The sequence below is a fragment of the Manis javanica genome, chromosome 8 (assembly GCF_040802235.1).
Source record: "Manis javanica isolate MJ-LG chromosome 8, MJ_LKY, whole genome shotgun sequence".
In the NCBI taxonomy this organism is placed as follows: domain Eukaryota; kingdom Metazoa; phylum Chordata; class Mammalia; order Pholidota; family Manidae; genus Manis; species Manis javanica.
The window spans coordinates 112,559,321-112,580,537 of NC_133163.1; the positions used below are offsets into that span (position 1 = coordinate 112,559,321).

Here is a 21,217-nt window from a genome sequence, read left to right on the forward strand (position 1 = left end):
AGAGAATTGTTGCGAGAAACACTGAACTGTGGCTTTACCAGAAGACAATTTGCTTACCTAATGATTCAGGAGAGATGAACTGATTGCTATCCTTGAATAAGAAAGGGAGTAAGGTAAGAGAGAACTGCCAGAAGAAGAAAGGTGGAAAAGATTCTCACAGGGTAACGTGAAAAGGCAGTCAAGATAAGCTTGGCTTCATAACTGCCTTCCCTGCACTGAACTCTTGGTTCTGTGATCTTGACCTTGAGTCTCAGCCTGCCAGTTTTGACCACTTTGAGTATGTTGCTTATGCTTGGTCTCCTCCTCCTCCTCCTCAAGTATTTGGGGCTCTGCTTGTCTCCCAAGCAATGCATTGGCCCACGTCTTTGGCCCTGGGCACCTCCTGTTGCTTTTAAAGAGAATTCTCCTGTTTCCCTGTTCCCTGGGAACCCAGTGCCCACTTCCAGACTGAGCAGCATGTGTTGGGTGAGGGGCGGCGACAGACAATGGTTTTGGCTGCACTCAGGCTGCTTTGGTACCTCTGGCAGTTGCCCAGTATAATTGGATTTCTTTTCTGGGCTGCATTATGGCCCAATTCCTGCTTTCTTTATGTGACTTTTCCAATTCCTTCCCCCAGTAATTTCAGAGGATTCAAGTTGAAGATAGGAGAGATTTCAGAATTTTTAGCATAGAATAGGCTTGTGAACATACAGTTCAAAAGCATTTATGGTATAAAGAAGATTATATGCCTTGCTCTTAAATATCCAAAAATATATAAATTGCAGAGTGAGTTGGATTAGTCCTGGAATATATTTCTAATTTATATGTATAGGACTATTTATAGAATTATTATGGTAATATTGTCCTAACCTTCAATTTCAAGAGGAATAATTCTTTTATGACTATATTTTCATTGTGTATTTGTGTGTTTTGAATAGTTACAAAAATTTTGTTTTTATCTATGTTTTCCATAGAGTTATAATCACGGATTTTGATTTAATTTAACCATTCATGCTGAATAATTTAGAGTAAGTCCATTTCATTAGGACAGCTTTATAATACCAGTATCTTTGAATGTAAAACATTTAAAGTTTATTTTTATTCTAAGAGGTAATGCTTTCTGAAAAAATTCAAACAGTACGGTTGAAAGTAGATCCATGTGGCTCCAATCTCCCATTCCAGTACTTACTACATAACTATTAACAATTACAACACATGCTTCCAGACCTTTAAAAATTTATATGCAGGTATATAATATATACACAGAAACACATAGTATGGAATAGTTTTAAAACAAAAATTCAACCTGAACTTTCTGCTTTGCATAGGTTCATGCCTTCAAACACTGAGTTTGAGTTCCAGCTCTGTCACTCACTAACTTAACAAGATACAAAACTCCTCTGTGCCTCAGTTTCCTTATCTAAAAAACAGGCCAAATAATAGTGTGTACCTCAGAGGATTAAATGAAGAAATATTCATAAAGTGATTGCAGTAGTGCCTGGCATATAGTATGTACTAGATACATATTAACTAGGTAAAAATGAACTAAAAAATACCCACATATTATAGATGTTTTCTTATGGGTTGCTAATATTTTTAGTGTGGCACCTTAGAACCTCCGTGGGTGTTGGTGGGCGGGCTCTTCTGAGTCTCACTACCGTGGCGGCATGTTTGTCTGCAGTGGTTTGAACAGTGACCCACACTTTTTCCGCCCCCGCTGTTGCAGCGAGTTGCTATTACTGATGGGCAATGTCGTGTGAACGTGTTTGCCTCTCCCGGGTGGTGGGAAGGCAGGAAAAAAACAAGCTGAAAACCATTGGTGTAGAAAATTACACTTCATTAGCAATTAATCGTTTTGTTAAGTCTTTTAAGAAAATTAGGTGGAGAGTGGAGTTGGAAGAATTTTTTCTTGGGAGGATGACATGATTGTTTCATCTATTTCTTGCCTTGTGATCTTTGAATAACTTCATAATTAGAGGGGATATACTCATCTCCATTTTACAGTTAAGAAATAGGCCCAGAATAGTAATGATGTTCTCAGTTCTGTAGCTAGTAATGGTACATGACGGACACTAGAATCCTAGTCATCGGATGCTCACCTTTCTAAATTCTTACGAAGATGAAGAGCCTCTCTGCCAGTTGAAGCAACTATTGAATAATGGGTGCACTATAAATGACTTGCGGTTCAATGCTGTGCGCCTGAACGACTTTGTGTGTGTAGACAGTGACTGAGTTGTATCAGTAAGCACTAGTACTTGATGTTTTATCAAAAAATTATTAGAATTCTAGGACACTTGTTGATGGGCTTTGAATGTCAAATGCACTCTTTATTATTAGGTTCAATGTAGTGGATACCAAGCATATTGAAGATCAGTGTTTATGTGAAAAGAATATTATATTCAATGTGGATGTCATCTTTGTCTTATGAACTCCTTCTGAACACAACCTGACAACATTCACGTGTAAATAGGCCCCTTTAAGCACAGAGCTCCCTAATTTTCTGCCCTTGTTGATCTCTTGGTAAAGGAACATAATACTATTCCCTTTGTGGGAATAGTAGGGAGCCAAACCACTTTGGTCCGTAGGTCACTTGGACACCTGGATACCTTTCTCTGTCTCCTTTCCCTGTTAGTTCTCACCTCCTGGTTTCCAAGAGTAACAACTTTTGGGGGCTTTAGGAAGAATACATGAATACATGTCTTAGAGGCTGGGCACCTCCCTCCCATCCCCAGCCCAGCATGTGTTATAGCTTCTGCATTCCGGAGAATGGCCCTAGCTCTGGAGAGGGTTCTCCACTCCCTGCAAAAGGCCCTTTTGCCAACTGGCAGAGCTTGTGGCTAAAAAGTGAGAATGGAGCCAAAGGACAGTCTGAGGCCATAGCCAATAGCGGAGAGTGGAGGGAGCCTTGTTACTAACAACCTCTGGGCTGAGATGCCCAGGAGCTGAGAGAAGAGGTAAAGCTTGGGGTTGGAAGAATCGAAGCAAATGGGAGGGATTGCTGGAGGAGAGAGTAACCCTGAGTACATTTTAAATCTGAGTCAAAGAAGACAAGACTCCATTTATGAGACCCAGTGACGCTGCTGTGACCAAGTGTAATAGTGTAAAAGTATACTGCATACCTTGAGGTGTAATCAGGCTTAATAAAAGGAGCCCTTGTAAGTCCTTAGACTTATCTTTTTGAACTTCTACAAGTTTCCATCCTTATTACTCTTTTTCTTTCAAGTACCAGCATTTAAGGTTAAAAAACCCCTCTTGTTTAATATTTTTATGCTTTGCTGAATAGATAGTATATTTGTAGCTTTAAAATATTTTTATTGACTATGTATGGTTTTATTACACAAATAAAGCTTTGAAACTCATCTGTCTGTAAATTGAGACTACCTTTTATAATAAGACATTTCTCCTTAGGTGATTAAATTAAGACATTTTAAAATTATTTGTAGTATTCTTTTATTCATGCTTTGACCTGCTCTATTCTTAACAATAATTGAGAGTTAGTTTAATTTAAAGCCAATACTTTTTCACTTTATTTTATAATTATCTGGGGTATGTTAAAAGTTCTTAATTTGGATAAGATATATGTAAACACAGTGAGTACTCCCCAAAGCAAAGTAATAAATGGCTTCAGAATGCCCCATCATGCCCTATTCTCCATAGCTTCCAGCCTTCACGTTTTTCCAGTGTGAGTATTAAGCCCACAGAGAGTACTGTCTTTTAAATAGCCAAGACCTACTACTACCCTATCACACATTAAGTCTTAACTTTCTTACTGTAAATATTCGTTATAGAAGAAATCGGGTTTCTCCCTCCCCTCCCCCCTCCCCCTTCCCCCTCCCCTCCCTCCCTCTCCTCTCCCCTCCCCCCTCTCCCCTCCCCTCCCTCCCCCTCTCCTCCCCTTCTCCCCTTCTCTTTCCTTCCTTCCATGCAGAGTAGTTTAGTAATGTAAAATACACACTCAAGGAAGGAGTGTAGCCATGCTCATGAGGTGAGCAGCAAAGAATCAGGTTTCTTGAGTCAGAAAACAAAGTCTTTTTTGAGATTTATTAAAAGGCACAGTCACTTGTTTACAGTATTTTTGAAAATACTTTATTTCATTTTATTCTCTTCATCCCTGTCATAAGTACCTATTATCTATTTTACTGAGGTACAGTTCACATAACATAACATAACCATTTTAAACAACGGTTTAGTGCCATTTCATACATGCACAATCACCACCTTTATCAAGTTCCAAGACATTTGCATCTCCCCAGAATGAACCCCATACCTGTTAAGTAGTTACTCCCCATTCTTTCCTCCTTTCAGCAATTAGGGTACCTTTTAAAAATTTTTAAATTGAGAAATTAGTAAACTGATAAAACTTTGAGATAATTGAGATATTATAGGACTAAATTTAGAATACACTGTTCTAAATTCAATAGCATGAAGAAATGCATTCAGTATTCTGATAGTGGAAAAATTAGATCACAAAATATTTGCAACCATAAGGGAGAAGAGGAATACTTGGTAGGAAAAACACCAAAGTAAGTGCTTTTGCTCTCAATTTTCTTTTGTAAAAGAAAATATCTAAAAAAAAAGAGAGAGAAAATATTTTTCATAATTAAAAAAATTCTAGATAGTTAAAAACTTGGGCTCAGACTTATTATAGCATAATTACTTATTTCATCATAGTATTAAATTTCAATAGTTTTTTTCCCTCCAGATTAACTTACAAGATTTCTTAGCATTTATTAAGAGGAAAAGATCTGCTGGAGAGACAAAACTATGAATTTCATAATTTGTCAATCCTCCAAATTCTATCTCAAACCATGAATACCTGTTTCAAGTAAGCTGTGTTGTAATTTATTTTTCTTTTAAAAAAATACTTTGTGGGGCTTTCTCTTCAAACTGTAAAAACATGACATTTTTGTTGATAAAAATAAAAAGCCACGGGGTATACAAATAAAAAGTCAACAGTCTCCCTCACGGTAGTCTTCTCATGTTGCTGCCTAATGTTAGCAGCTTGGCAAGTATTTAGCCTTTCTTAGCCTTTCTATCATGCAGTGTACATGTACATGCACATATAACAAAATGGGGCCCAGCTGAGGAAAAAACTCCATTGCCTTCAGGATGTCCCTGGCACTTATTGTAAATATGTGAATGCCCTACAGAGAGGTAGGGCCCTTGGCGAACTGAAAGGGAATTGTTCCACTCAAAGTTTTCATATTCAAAAAGAGTTAGAGCACTATGACAGCCAGCAAGCAGAACCCGCAGGCAGTATTACTTCTTGCCACCTCTCCCCTCCTACACTAACACAGAATGAACACATTTCAAAGATCTAACTCATTAATGCGGAACCAGCAGGATGGTAAAGCTGATTGGGAGAGCATTTGAGGAAGTGAGTGAGTGTACGTAGACACTGAAGAAAGAACATTGAAATAAATTGCTAAACTAGATACAAAATTGGTTGATGTCCTACAGGCTAGTAAAACCATAACCTTTGAAATATGCTAGACAGAAATTACCTTTACCAAATAAAAATCTGCAAGTTAACCTGTAACCTCATAGAATTTGCATCCTTATCAACAGTAAACAGCAGGTCGTATGATGGTACTATAATTATCTTTGGGAGGACCTATGAAACAAGATTGATTATGCACTGAAAGGGCTTCTTCATTCACCTCATTTCCAGTTTTGGATAATTTTTCTTCATAAAAAACAAAGGCCTGTTGTGATAATGAATGCTAATAAGCAAGAGCAGTATAGTAGGGAACAGATCTTGGAAGAGCTTGGTACCCTAAACTAGAAAATTCAAACTTTCTTTCAACAAATGTTTATTGAGCACATACTATGTGTCAGGCACATTTACTGTCATACTGAATATGTGATTGTGCTGTGGTGCCCATAAGAGGCTGACCAGTGGTTTTCAAGGGGTTGTATTAAGGTGTCACCTGGAAGCTGATTTTCTCAAAATACCCGTTCTTTGTCCTCTGCCCACCCCGATATAGTTATCTCTGCCTGAGTAAAACATGTATTTTGAAAAAGCTTTTGAGGTGATTTTTTTAAAATTTTGGTATCATTAATATAAAATCACATGAGCAGTACTGTGGTTCCTAGATTTCCCCCCATTATCAAGTTCCCACCACATACCCCATTAAAGTCACTGTCCATCAGCATAGTAAGATGCTATAGAGTCACTGCTTGTCTTTTGAGGTGATTTTTATGCCCATCCCTTTTGAAAATCACTGTGTGTTTCTTTGGATTTTTAAAAAATTAAATGAGTAAACAACATGAAAGATTGCAATATTTGATAGTTAAATACTTTCCATACACCTTCTTGCCTGTTCCACCCCTATAATACTTAAACTAAAATAATGTCCTGAATATGCCCTAGTAAAAATTTTATGCAATTGTCGTGTATAGAATTACATGCAACTGAGAGATTAATTTGGGAAGAACTGGGCTTAGTCTTCTTAATTGTATCCTTAGGTTATTCTTCTCACTAAATAAACTAACTGAAAGAGTTGTCATTTATAGTATATGTAATCTGTATGGCAAAGAAATGTGATTAAAAAATTAGACTTAAAAATGTTTTTTAATGAGAAAATAGATTCATTAACTTGTTAGAGACTGGTAAAGAGGAATAAGTAATAAAGGAAAAAAGTGTATATGTGTTTGACTTGTGATTAAACTATTTGGGTTGAGTCAACAATTAAAATGAGCAGCTGTTGTGGATGTACATTTAAATTATTTTCAATATAACTTTAATTAGGCAGCCATTCTATGTAAACAGACTCACAAAGCATGAATTTGTGATTTCAGTATATGTAGGCAGCTGTAGAATTTATAACTTAATCAAGAATATGATATTACAGATAAGGGGAGAAATTGGGATATAAAATGCTACAAGTGGTTTATTGTGTATTTTTCTTTTTATTAGTGTGCCGGTCCAACAAAAGTCCCTGGGTCTGTTTGACTTGTTCAAGTGTCCACTGTGGAAGGTAGGTGACATACGTGTTACTTCACTACCCTACTTGCTTTTTTCAAGTTCTCTTTAACCTTATGTCAAAGTTTTATTGATTTGGATTTTTTTAGTACCATCACTTTATCGCAGTGTAATTTTCTGTAGGGCTTCCCTCTCCCAATTGAAACTGTTCAGTGATACAACTGAGGGAAATCTAGGGGGGAAAACCTTTTATATTAATAATCAGAAGAATTAATTTGATGATCAAGATACTCTAGTAATGTTTGATTAAAAAGATGAAATATGGGAACTTTGAAATCTTTAAATTAAAGTTTACCTTATGATTGTTTCTAAAAACATTTTATTTTGGTAAATTTAAGCATATACAAAAGTTGAGGGATACTATAATTCCCCATATTTTCATCACCCAGCTTCGAAGATTATCAACACATAGCCATTCTTGTTCACCTATTACCTATCCTGTCCCCACCTTTACTGACTTTTCAATCAAATCTCAGATATCACATCATTCTTCTGAAAAAACAAAACACTGAAATGTTTACAGATAAAGGGATTCCCTTGAAAATGATCTAGCTGTGGAGTTCATTATTAATTGTTGTCTAAGTTGTATCAAATGTTTCATTGTTCCTTTAGAACATTTTTGCCTTCCAGGGATTTAACACTGCCACCCCCAACCTCGAACCCCCAGTTTCTCAAGTTAAGCGTGAGCATTTCCTCCCAGTTCCTCACTTGAAAATGATGTACTTAAATACTTAAGTAATTTTTCTTCTAACACAAACTCAAATAAATACCAACCTTTGTGTTCTTTTTTAGCTTGGCAGTAGCACATTTATTTCACTTGCTCTCTCAGTTTAGAAAATCTACTTTGAATTTACTTCAGAAGTTAATAGCTTAGTAGCAAGGGGATGAGAAATCATACTAAATGATACAGGCTGAAATCTGTATTGTGTTTATTAGGACTGTTTCTCCATTGTTATCTTTAAACCTTCATTGCATGAAAAGAGCATCTTCATTCAGTTAAGTTTTCATTTTTCGCATTTCGAGTCCTGAAATTGAGCATTTTTTCCATGCACACTTAAGAGTACCTTTGGAACATGTTAACTGCCTTATGTTAATTGTGGTTGTTGTGGTTTTGAAATCTCTAGGATTTGGGGAACCTGAAAATACTTTGTACAGATAACATTTTTTTAAAAAAGAAGAAAAGTTAGAAGCACTTAAGCCCTACACTTGAAGAGACAGATTCCTCTCCTAAATTTTGAGAGGTGAGAATCATAATGCCATAAACTTTATATAGTAATGTTCTCCAGTTGTCTCAGAGTGTGCTCTGCAGCCCAAATCCTGAAGGTCGTATGCCAACATAAAGGCCTACAAACTCTCAAAAATTGGAGAGATTAATGTTCTGAATAGCAAGAAACAAACAGTTCTCTAAATAGGTTTTGGATAAACAAATTGAAAATTTTCTAGACTTCACAGGTGTCTGTTTCTAATTGCAAGCAATATCAAATTTAGAAAGTTGGCGTAGTTTCAGAGAAATATGATTAAGTAGGTTAAAGAAATGAGAGTAGTCTGCATTTGGATCTTCTAGCTGATTGTTTAATTTTCTTTTATCATGTAATCTTCGGTGTTGATTGCCAAGGATTCTGATTTTTCAGTAATTTTAGATCACTTGTCTTCTGCGAAGTCTTGAATATTCTTTCAACTAGGAAACATAGTTTATCAGTAGCATATTTGGGTTATGTATTCTATTGGTCTTCATGACACCGTCTCATTTAAGTTATTTTTCAAATTTTTGTGATTGTTGTTAAAAATCCATGACATATGTATTTTGACACTTTTCCTTTTTCATTACCAAATTGTTTAGTTAAGACCTAAAATTAGATGAGGGAAATATTTATTTTTATGGTAGCCAGTTTATACATAACTGTTAACTTCTGACTGACATATTTGAGTGTTAGCCAAAATATTGATCTTAATGTTAGCAGTAATGTACTTGTTATTTTATCATTGACATTTACAATAACCATTTAAACATCTAGTACATTTGGAGACTGCAGTGTGATGGCTAAGTGAACTATATGAACATGCATAGATGATCAGTTTTTAAAGAGTTAAAAGTAGTAATGTCTTTATTATTATTGTTATTGTTCAGTATTGCTTTTTCCTTAATTCTGAAGGTACTTCCCATAAATATTACTATTTTTTTTGTGGCACAGTATAAATTATATGTAAGCATAGGAAATTGAGCCGATTAGAATTTGGTTTTTACCTTGGAGTTTACCTTTGAAATTAAATATTGGGTATTTCTTGGCCTGTGCAATGTGTTATCTCAAAGTCTTAGTGTGACCACTTTCTAAGCAATTATGTTGTTTGGATTCTGAATAAATAGTAGTGAAGCACATGAAGGAAAATATAAATAAAACAACTGCTAACATTCATTCATTCACTCTGAGCCATAGATTATTTAATTTAATCCCCCAACAGCTCATGTCGTAAGTACTGTCACCTCCATTTTACAGATGAGGAAACAGAAGCACAGAGAGGTTAAGTAACTCACCCAAGCCCACCTGGCCATTCATGTGGCAAAGCCTACTTTTGAATCCAGGAAATCTAGTTTTTCAGCTTATAGGCTGGATCATTTTATTTTAAAATTTATTTTAGTACACTTTTGTGGACAGAGGACGCAGATACCTAACAAGCATTGGTTATGTTTATTATAATGAGAAAATAGGGGAAAAACATGACCAGATTCTAAGTTGAGGTTAGTAGAGCCTCGAGCTTCCCATTCTCCTGGGTATGAAATCAGGGCTTGAAGTTCATTGTCCCTACTTAGCACAACTATCCTACTTTCCCCAAGGTAAGTGTTGCCTGGGTATAATTCAGGCTCTTCCTGACATAAATGTCATCTTAACTCTCCAAGTATATTTTTTTGGGTGTCATTTAAACAACATTCATTTTGACTGTTGAGTTTTCAGTTAGACTTTGCCTTCTATACATTGCTTTTTAGGAACTGTGAAGTTGTGTTGTACAGTGGTCTTCACAGTGGTAGTCAGGTACAGCATTGCACAGTATTTAGATGAAAGTATGGATGAATTGGGATGCACACTATGTGCTTATGAGCCTTTATTTCAGTTTCATTTTGCTTTTCCTAATATGGTGATTTATTAAATTTGAGTTCGAAAGTGTTACAGAATTTTTATGAATATAGTCTACCTTTGATTATCTTTGTCCATGTACAGAAATAACAGTTTATATAACCTTACGATGATTTGTTTTGTTTGGGCTGTTTCTGAACAGACGTGTTTCCATATGAGTGGAGCTGATTGTTCAGCATTCACGTAAAAGTTCTGAAGCCATATTGATGAGAAAGAGATGGAAGATTATGTTGCTTCCATATCTGACTCTCATATTTTATATTAGCAATCCAAAGCAAGCCTGTGGCTCTGTGGGAAGTGGTTGAGCAATTTAGTTTACAAAGCTTGTCTTTGATAATCTGAATTGGAGGTTACTAGTCTGAGAAAAGCTTAAAAAAAGAAAAAAGCTATAGCAAAAGCATCAGAAAAGGAGTTGGTAAGTGATCATATCAATGGTACTGAAACTGATATGCATAGATAATGCCTTTCCTTGCCTGGCCCTAGTCTTGTGTATAATTAAAAGTTGACTATCATATCTGATTGAAAAAAGGAGCTTATTTTAAGTATTCACCTTAATAAAGATTGAATGCTCTTATAGGATTGAAAGCTCTTATAAGGCAGGTTCTTCCTCATTATGATTTGATCTAATTTTATCATCTACTATTTTAACTTCCAAAGCAATAATTAAAGTAGATTTTCATTTGGTTTTTGTAAGGTATGTGAATGGCCATGCCAAAAAACATTATGAAGATGCACAAGTACCCTTAACCAACCATAAGAAATCAGAAAAGCAAGATAAAGCTCAGCACACAGTGTGTATGGACTGCAGTAGCTATAGTACATATTGGTAAGTACTGGTATTTTCTGGAAATGATACTCCTTTCTCTGCCTGTGCAAGTGTTTTCTCATCTTCCTTGCTCTTACCCCTCCCCCGTGAAGCTAAGCCAATCGCCACTGCACTTTCTTCCTTTTAGTCCTGTGAGAGCTTGCATGGGACTGGAGCCATCAGGAATGCCTGTTCTCATTCATTGAGATTTTACTTAGCATTGTTCCTTTCAGCTTCTAGGTCTCATCTTCTCCCCCTCCCCCCGACCCTGTTACTTGTCCATCCCAATAAACTGCAGCGCAACGGAAAGTAGACATTTCTTTGTTTTTGTACATTTATACTGCCTTTTCTTTTTTTGGATTTTGTTCTTAATTGAAGAATAATATGATAAAAACCCATGTTAAAAAACAAAACAAACTTGTTCCTACTGTCCAGTTAACATTTGTTATGCAATCTTAAAAATTTAACTTCTTTGTTTAAAAAATTATTTTGACAGTCTCCCCTGTCCCAGTGTAGTTCCATTCTCCTCTTCTACTTTCCTGTAGACAAATGTCGAGAATTTCGTGTGTAGTCTTTCAGGCTATTTTTTAAAAGTATCACATCCTTTAAAAAGGAGATTGGGGGCCCTGTTCTCTCTTTGTTATATATGTGTATATATATATATGTGTGTGTGTGTGTGTGTGTGTGTGTGTTTCATATAAATGACAATTAAGTATCTATTTTTGTGACTGTAGTAGTTAGAACTAGGCTATTTAGTTTACAGTGGTGTTTAACAATCTATATCCATTTGGTATGCTCAGGAAGTCAGTATATTTTGCAGTTTTAACTTCAGTGTGAAGCAAATTTCTTTCCTTGACTAGTGAATTATGATGAATAATTCTTCTATTTTCTTTAATCAGTTTACCCTCAATTCAAGAGGTTTTTGATATTAAAAGAATAAAAAATCCATTTAAAGGATCTCTTTGGGTCCCCCCCCCCCCATACTTTTTGCTTGACTGTCACATGAAGGCAGTACAGGGCAGGGTTGACAATTTAAAGTCCAAATATCACTTTTGATTCACACTTTCTAATCCTTTCTAAATCATCCTCAGTTGATAATTATAGAAAGGTATCCATCAAAAGGAAGGAAAAAAAGTTAGCTTCCCAAGTCTTTTAAAATTTTACAGGTTTAATATTACTAAATTGTGACTATTGAATAAAATACACTAAGGTTCAGTCATTCAGATCACTACTATTTCAGTGAGCTTTTTTGTGGACAGTGTCCAGATGTTGAAGAGAAATCCAAGGTAGGTAGACATTTCAGTAAAAATGAAAACCTTCCCAAGATCTTCATAGAAGGACTAGTGCTCACTCAAGTTACTGTTATTTGTTCTTGTAAAACAGTTCTTCCTATGAAAAGTTAAGCATTAACCAGGCTATTGATGTGTTCTCATTAGTTTTTCCCCTTTGTGTTAGGAAACTTATATACTAGAATAACATAGTTGCCTAACTGACAGAACCATGTATCTCTGTAAGGTTGTAAGTATTTCTCTTATACCCCAGAAATTAAGATCATTCCTTAGGTACCAACCTCACAATCATTCTTGTAGATGATGTCAGCTATATGTACCAGATGTGGCAAACATTCATTCTTCTTGATTTTTGTCAGCAATGTGCATGAAATGCTCAATGAGTAAGTTTGGAAATACAATAAATCTCTGTGTGCTTTAACAAATTTGCAGAGTGGGTTTTCTAGCTTTGGTAAGATAACGAGGAAATTAGTAACTCTAATTTTAAGAATTATCTTAGTGTAGTGGAAGTGTATTCATAAGTCTTTTAAAAAGCAAGATATACTTTAATGTCTTCATATGTTGCAATTTGGAGGAATAACCTTTATTAACTAAAATTTGAATTAAATATATTTTATATTGGTATAGAGTGTAAAATACATGTTGTTTCATGGCCGAATTGAAAATCACTTGGCACATCTTGAACCCTGGGTAATATGCACCATGGCAGAGACTTCTTGGCCAACTGCCATTCTTTTGTGTGAAGTTATACAGAGCTGCAAGTGTGTGAACAACCAGAGCTTCTGAAATGCAGCAAAGGAGCTGCAGCTGGTCACATCACCCTATCATTTGTGGGTGTTAGAACAAATGGTAATCGCCCTATAGCATTGCACTGATGGCCTAAAAGGACTCTGATAGTTGCAAACTGATGAGGCTGTAGTTTTAAGTTAACATTCTTCTCTTACCTTTCTTTGTTCTTCTTTCTGTATGGGTGTGGGTGTGTGTATTATTTTTCAGAGCACTTTAGCAATTTTAGTTTGTAGATTTTCCTTGTACGTAAATTTCTTGCGGTTAGACTGGTTTATTTCAGAGATAAAATATTGGTATAGTAGGTTTAACCTATTTGATTATTAATTATTATGCTTGTAGTCAAAAAATTTTTACTTTAGCTAATGTTAAAGCTCCTTTTCCATGTGCTCTGTGCTCTAAAGAAGTTGGAACATGTGCTGGGGCTTACAGTTTTTCTACCCTTATTTTCTTTTCCTAGAGCCCCTGCCCTGTCCTGTCTTTACATACCCTTCATGAAGTTATCACTGAACTCTCCCCACTCTCCCCATCAAGTTTCCGTTAGAGCTGTATGTAATCTCTCCTAAACTCATAGTTCTTGGGATACTTGTCATTTTCTGCTTCGTGTTAGGTATTTGCAAGTATCCTTGGGGACTGCAGGAATCCTATACCAGATCTTTTTATCTAACACAGTACCCAGTGTCTGGTGCAGAGTAGGCCATAGGTTTTTAAAAGATTTAATAGTTGACTCTTCTAAAAATGGGGAAGGTTACACCAAATGTAAATGCTGTATCCTCTGACCCTCTTGGAGGACTGAAAAGCCACAAAACATTTTACCTGAAGAAGAGCTAAATCATGGCGTATGTGAGATACTTCATTTACCTCCCAAGGGGGACAGCTTGTTGCAGAGCAGTTCCCTTCACTTCCCGTATAAGCAGGGCTTCCAGAAGCAGTGCACAGTAACCAAACCAAACAACGTGAAATGGCTCGCTGTTCCCAAAGAGGGAAAGCAAGACCAAAATAAGTAATTTTTTAAAATTAAAGGATAGTACACGTTAGTTTCAGTTGTACATCATAGTGATTCAGCATTTACATTAGAAAATGATAAGCATGATAAATCTAGCTACTATCAGTCACTATACAAAGTTGTTACAATATTATTAACTATATTCCTTAAGCTGTATATTGCATCCCTGTGTCTTTTTTATTTTATAACTGAAAGTTTATACCTTTTAATCCCTTTATCACCCATTCCCCTAAACTCCTCTCCTCTGGTAACCACCAGGTTGTTCTCTATCTATGCATTTCTGTTTTGTGCCATAAACCACTCCTTTAGGAGAAGAGTTAGATTAACTGAGCTAGAGGTAAATGAAGATTTCAGTAACAATGAAAATCTTCCCAAGAAGTTCACACAAGGGCTAGTGTTTAGTGTTATTGCTTAAGAATATTTCCTTTCCTCCCACTCTGTCTTCTCTCCCCCAGTCAATATGAATGGAATATTATGTGGTATACATTATTGTATCAAAAAAGAACAAAGATTAAAATTGATAGAAAAGAAACAGATTAAAATAGGAACTTTTATTTGCTTTCTTATGTAGGCATGCATTTGGAGTTCTAAATATTGAACAATAATTTTTTACTTCTGACATAGTCTTGTCAACTTTGATTCTTATCAACAATAACTGAATTTTAGAGAATACATAAATATGAAAGGAATATTAAAACTAGGTAACTAGACTTTTCCCATCCTGTCAGGATGTTTTAAAGCACTCTTTCAAACAAAGACACATTATGAAATGTGAATCAATTCATTTGTCTTGAGGAAAGACTTGTATTTTAGACTGTAGATACCTGTAACAAATAGCAATTTTAGTTAAAATTCATAAAAATAAAGCTCTTATTGTGGACTTAAATTGATACTGAATCATTTTCAAAGGCAGTTGTGATTCAAAATTAAAAGGAAAAAATCTTTTGTTGACTATAAACTGGACACAAATTTTCAGTGTTGTAAAGATTAGAGAACAGGAGAAGTTTTGTTTATTTAAAAACAGTGTTTTGAAGTTAAAAAAACTTTAATAGGAGTGGTCTGAAAAGTTTCTTCCTTAATAATCTGGTACTTGTCTACTTTTAACATAGGATATGGGTATTCTCTGCAGGTATTCTTCTCATTTTCCAACATCAGCTTACTTGATAAATCATCATTTAATAAAAGAATTTAAAAATAAGCTTGCTTTCTAAAAGAGTACTTCTGGATTTTAACTTTCTGGTTTGAAATAGATGAAGTCACTAGAATATCAGTCTGGCTTTTTTTTGTTTTGCTTTGACTTTTCCTGCATGATGTCTGTCATTTATAGTAAAACCAAAGATCAAATTTGCTTCTGGATATCAAAATATTATTGAAAGAATGAAAAGGAATTCAAAACTTACAGATAGATCTGTCATTGTCCCCTTCTTGAGGGGTACTTTTTGCATAAAAGTTTTGTTTTGGGTTTTTTTCAGTGTAAGTATTATACCTGACTCACTGTGTGTGGGTAAAGTAAAGGTTTCTGTGGCCAGGATTCTCATCTGGCCCTGGTTGGCTTGCTCACTACACATGTGTGGGTAATATGTTACTGCTGACTCGATATAAAGAGCTCCGCCCAGTGGTCTGGGCGACACGGTGGCATGGCTGCTGCACGGCTGCTGGGCTGCAGGAGAGCAGAGACTGGAGTGGTGGCAGCATGGAGGACAGAGACCGAGATGGCTGTGCGGGCAGAGAGGCCCAGAAGAGACCGCTTGCTGTCTGCAGACTTGCTCTGAGTGGACAGGATTCTAGTGATTGACCTGCCATGGTGGGAATAAAGTTGGGTATAAAAAACCGCTTTCACTCCAAGATGTTCACTGTCATTTTTTGGTCTCATTGAATCCACAGTGAACTTGTCCGTGCCTGAAACCCATTGGCAAGACACCGTATAAAGATCATTTTGTAGCCAGTAGATTAAAGGACTTGTTTCTTCACTGTTGCATAAAAAAATTAGGTTTATTTGTATGGTGATTGCTTGCTTCTTATGTCAGATGGGTGAAGGATGGTTTGGTTTGGGAATATTTTCTTGGTTCTTCAGGAATATAATGTGGAGTTTTATGACTTGGGTAACTTCAACAGCACTAACAATAGGAATGGAGAAAAACCTTAGAATTTTAAAGCTGAGAAAGAGACTTTTTTCTTTGTTTTGGGGGTGATATCCATGCTATACAATATGGAAGCAGTTGAGCTATTAAAAGTGGCTAGTGGGATTGAGGAATTGAATGTTTATCTTATTTTATTTCAATTAATGTAAGTTTAAATCATCCCATATGGCTGGTAGCCATTATATTAGACAGTGCAGCCTCAAACTATTAAAGTTTAACATTGAGTATATTAATGTTATGAAGCTTTCAAAAACTTTAATAGATAAAAATCTGATAGAAACTCCAAAATAAAGTCAATGTAACTAATTAAAATAGTTGTAAATAATTATAACTTAAGCAAATCTAAGATATATTAAAAAGAAAAATTACATAATTGTTGAATTAGTTTCACCTGAAGTCTGCCAACTATTCATTATTAAAGGAAACCCCAGATTATTATACTATTAGAAGCAAAAATACATTTATAAATAGCCACTTCTGATTTAAAAAAACACTAATAATATAGAAATAAAAGGAAACTATTAAAATACCATAGTTTCCCCCCCAAAAAGGAAGGCAAACATTATATACTAAAGCTATTTCATTAAAATCATAAATAAGACAAAAATACCTCCTGTCATCATTTCTGTGGTTGTCACTATTATTAAATTATTTTGGCAGTTCTAGCCATTGAAATAAGACAGTAAGTAAATGAGATTATTGCTATAAGTATTGGAAAAGAAGAAAAATTATTCTTATTTTTTTCAAATTATATAATAGAATGCCCAGAAATTCAGAAGGACTTGAGCAGAAAACAACAATTAGAATTAATAAGAAATTTTCAAGTAGTGATATACAAAAACTAATAGCTTTCTTTTCATTAGCCATTCTCAGTCAAACATGGAAATGACCAAACAAAGAATAAAGATTTAGCATAATGACAGGAACCATAAACTATGTCTAGGAATAAATGTATTTAAGAAAGAAAGATTCTTTATGACGGTAACTTCGTATTATAAGCAGTCCCTTTTCCCAATAAATTTTTATATTCAAAACTTTTACTTGAGACAGGGTCTAATTTACATGATGCTTCTCAAACATAATGTGAATAACATCCAAGAAAATCAGAATAGCAGATGAGTTGCTTTTATTCAGTAAGTAAGTATTCATTGAGCACCTGCTGGGTGCTGGGGACTTTGTTTTTACTGCAACCGTCTGCAAAATAATGCACTTGAGAGTATGGGAAAAAAATATGAGGACTTTTATGAAAACTTATTTCAAAAAAAAGCTTTGGCAAGTGTTTAATGTTTGGCAAGTGTTTAATGTCAGTGGTCTGTAGATTAGATAGACGGACATGTGTCATGAATTAGACGCGGAGTATCGGATCAGAGCTTCCTGTGTGGTGTCCTCTTCCTTGTTCACTTTTTGCGTTTTGCAGTATATTGCACTTTTTGTCTGCCTAGTTACATGGATTTACTTAGTTTTACTAAATCACCCCTCATCAAATGTATACACATTTAAAAGACTGTTACCCAAAATCCCCAAACCCTGCAAGATAATAACAATAACAATAATAATGCAAATACCAGTGAACTAGAAAAAGGCAAGCTGACAGACTTTCCTATTTTGAGCTCATCAGACATTACAAGGTAAAAATATTGTTTGATAAAAACCCAGACTAACCAGATCTGATGATTTCAACACAAAGTTTTAAAAGACTGTAATGAAGTATGAATTTATATCCATTACCTTTGTCAAACATCATCCTCTGTGTATATTGTACTTTGAGATAATTAGTTTAACAATAGTACGAAGATACCACAAATAGCAAGACATTTTAAAGTGGTTTAGTTCATTTCTGGCTTATTCTTTAAAAACTCTTCTTTATACTATGCACATATTATTGTATATATAATTTATTAATACAAACAAGATATTGGGGGTGGCAGATGTTCCTTTTGTGGCTTATTTTTTAACTTGATTGAGAGTCTGATGAAAATAGTTTGAAGATTTCTTAGTAGATTAAGTGTCTACTAAGAATTAGAATTTAGAATTAGAGGGGGCATGTAGTAGAGGGCAAAAATAGGAAGGAAACAAGTATTTCTAAAGTTAGAATTTTTAAAAGGAAGTAAACCCACTTTAAATCTTCGGACAAGAAAATGCTTGAGCCATGCTGCATGTTGTCATTTTTGCAGAGTGGGGAAAGAAAGAAGAAATGGAGATGACCCAGTGAGGAAAATTTTTTGCCATTAAACAAGTGAATGGTGCTGAGTGGAAAATACTGAGGAAGGGAAAGGGAGATGGTGGTACAGGGGATGATAGCTTACATTTAAACATAAAGCAGGTAATATTGAAATGAAAGGGAAGATTGGGAGGGAAAGGTAAGAGAGAAGAAACTTTAAGTAGAGCTGACATCAAATACTATAGCCTAATTGGCTACAGATATCTGTGAATTTGAAAGTCACTGTACAGGGAGCTGGGTGTGAAGGGTGGAGGTGGAAATCACACCAAAGGAAATGACCTAAGTGTAGAACGTAATGTTTGTTGAAGTGGAGGAGAAAAATGATGTTTTGGGGGACAGATGATGGAAAGAAAACTAGAAAGGATTGGGCATGATTAAATACTAGAAATTAGAAATAAATCAAAATCTAAAAATATACAGTATAAACCAGTATAATGAAAATATTGGATAATTTATTTCATTTTTCTATTTATTATAATTCTGTAAGCAGAATCTGAAATAACTTAAGCTGTGATTTGTATCCATTTTACAACCTTCCTAATTATATGACAAGTATAAATAACGTGCTTATGGAAATTTACTTGTTACTTGATGTATGTTCTTTCAGGGCAAGGTAGTAAAATTAATTTTTATTTTCTGCTCTTAACAGCAGTGTTAAGATATAATACTATACCATATGCTTAGCTTATTCATTATTAGCTTAAAGTAATTTATTTTAAAACTACTTAAAATCATACTTGCCTCAACAAATTTGGATTTTAAACTAATCACTAAAGATGATAGTGCATTTGTTTCAAGGTGTTAGATTTAAAGACAGATACCAGTCCTCCCACCTTGCCTTTTTGTATCCCATTTTCTTACCTAACATCTCTAATATATTGTCTAATATGGTTTCTAAGTATTATTTTTTGTCTTAGTGTTCAATTTACTTAAAATTTCTCTAAGTTTTCTTTTTACCAAATACAGAAGTGAACCTTTTCCTTATATAACAAGTAGTCTGTTAGAAGTGGAGCTCATCTTTACTTGAAGAGAATTCCCTAAACTCAGTAAATAAAAGCTTAAGTATAAATTTAATATCCTAAAACTTGGTTGTATAATATAGGTAGTTCCTGGCTTTGTTTGTTAGACACGTTAAGTCCTATGTATATGAAGAGATGCTGATCCCTCTCCTAGCGAAGTTTACTAATCAAGTTATCGAAACCCTGCCCAGCTTCGTCCTATCACAATTTCTCAGTACCAGTGCAATAGAAAGAAGAAAAAGAGAACTTTTAATAATATTATTTCAATTACAGTTTGAGAACAGGTGTATTTTCACCTTATGACAGTTAACCATATATTATAACATTTATTTCCAAATGGGAAATGCATTTCAGGTTTTAGAGGACTCATCTTTAAGTTTTTGAAACACAACTTAAAAATTATGTACTTTTCTTGTACTTACTCTGGTGTAATCTTGAAGGGAAAACAAAGAAGAGTGGGTAAATTTTTTCCAGGCATCACATGTAAGCATAGTTCTGACCACATAAGCCTCAACATAATTGTAAACCAGGAAGAGATTTTTAGAACTTGCTTACTTGAAGTCCTTTTTGCCTCTGGACTTTTGAATACCAGTATTAGTGAGATAGTTTCCAGTTTGAAAACAATGTCTAAGCTAGAGAGTATGGCAACCGACAACATTTAAATTCTCTTTATTTTGTACTTTTACTACATGTTTTCTTTTGAGTCCTGGGCCAGGGAAGAGAAGAAATCAAAACAGAACCTGGGCCGGTAGAGAAACATGTACTGTCAGTCACCACCTAGTTACAAGCAGGAAGGAAACTAACAGGCATTGATTTCTACTAGTGATAGAGGTTTGACCTGTGGAAGCAGGGGCTTTCCTTTCATCAACACCGTCCTCCTCAGATAACACTTGTATAGTGTAGTAAACTCAGATAATGCAAAAGTTATAATCTTGGAAGTAAGTGTCCTTCCCTTAGTGACTGTAAGAGAGACAAAATGGACTTTTGAGAAATGGGGACATTTATAAAAACTTAAACTTTTAAGCCAGTGAAAAATTCAGCCAAAGTGAAATTCATTTTGAAGTTATGTTTGTTACCTCTTTATGATATTGGGCAGTAATACAGAATATTAAGCAGGTAAAGTCTCAGATACCCTTTAGAGCAGTAGTGCTTTCCAACAGCAATAATACAAGTGAAACTTAAAATTTTTCCAGTAGCTACATTAAAAAAAATTAATTTTAAACGTGCATTTCACCCAGTTATCCAAATATTATCATGTCAACATACAATGTAAAATTATTAGAGATAGTTTGTATTTTTTTCTTATGAAACCTTTCATCAAATCCAGTGTGTATTTAAACTTAGAGCCCTTCTCCAATTGGATGATAAATTTTCATCAGAAATGCCTGATCTCTGTTTAGATTCATAAAAACTGCAGTTAAAAAAGTAGATGACAGACACTATTAAAAGTTTTCCAATAAATGAAGTACAAAAAAAACCCATTAAAAATTTTTTTTGCATCTATATTGACAAAGTTGCATGTATATTGAGATCAATTGATCTGACTCTGAAACAAAAGTTTTTTGGTTTCAAAACTACATCTAAGTTAAGTAAATCCACTAACTCTTGCAAACTACTCAGTATTCTCAGCACTGAACTAAAAGGGGAATTATATAACCTGAAAATTGACTCTAAATTTATCCATATTAACAAAGTGTTCTTCAGTTTTTCTCATAGATTTTGCAGCCAATTCACATAATGCTATTACAATTAAATTCTTTGGCATATTTATTCATATTGAAAAATGGGTAAAATCACTATCGATTTGTATTATGAAAAGTTTAAACTGTGACATAAAGTTTTGTACCTGACTAGC

The 21,217-nt window shown here is 34.8% G+C and overlaps 1 protein-coding gene across 3 annotated transcripts in view; it reads left to right on the forward strand.

Annotated features, from left to right (window-relative positions):
• Positions 1-21,217, forward strand: part of USP3 (ubiquitin specific peptidase 3) — a 93,798-nt gene that overhangs the window by 17,746 nt on the left and 54,835 nt on the right. For 2 of the 3 annotated variants that reach the window (XM_037004183.2, XM_037004184.2), the window contains exons 2-3: positions 6,899-6,959; positions 10,790-10,921. In XM_037004183.2, coding sequence (XP_036860078.2) covers positions 6,899-6,959; positions 10,790-10,921 — 193 coding nt within the window. Of the gene's footprint in view, positions 1-6,898; positions 6,960-8,088; positions 8,206-10,789; positions 10,922-21,217 lie in introns of those variants that run through there. The other variant, XM_037004187.2, reaches the window with a different exon arrangement.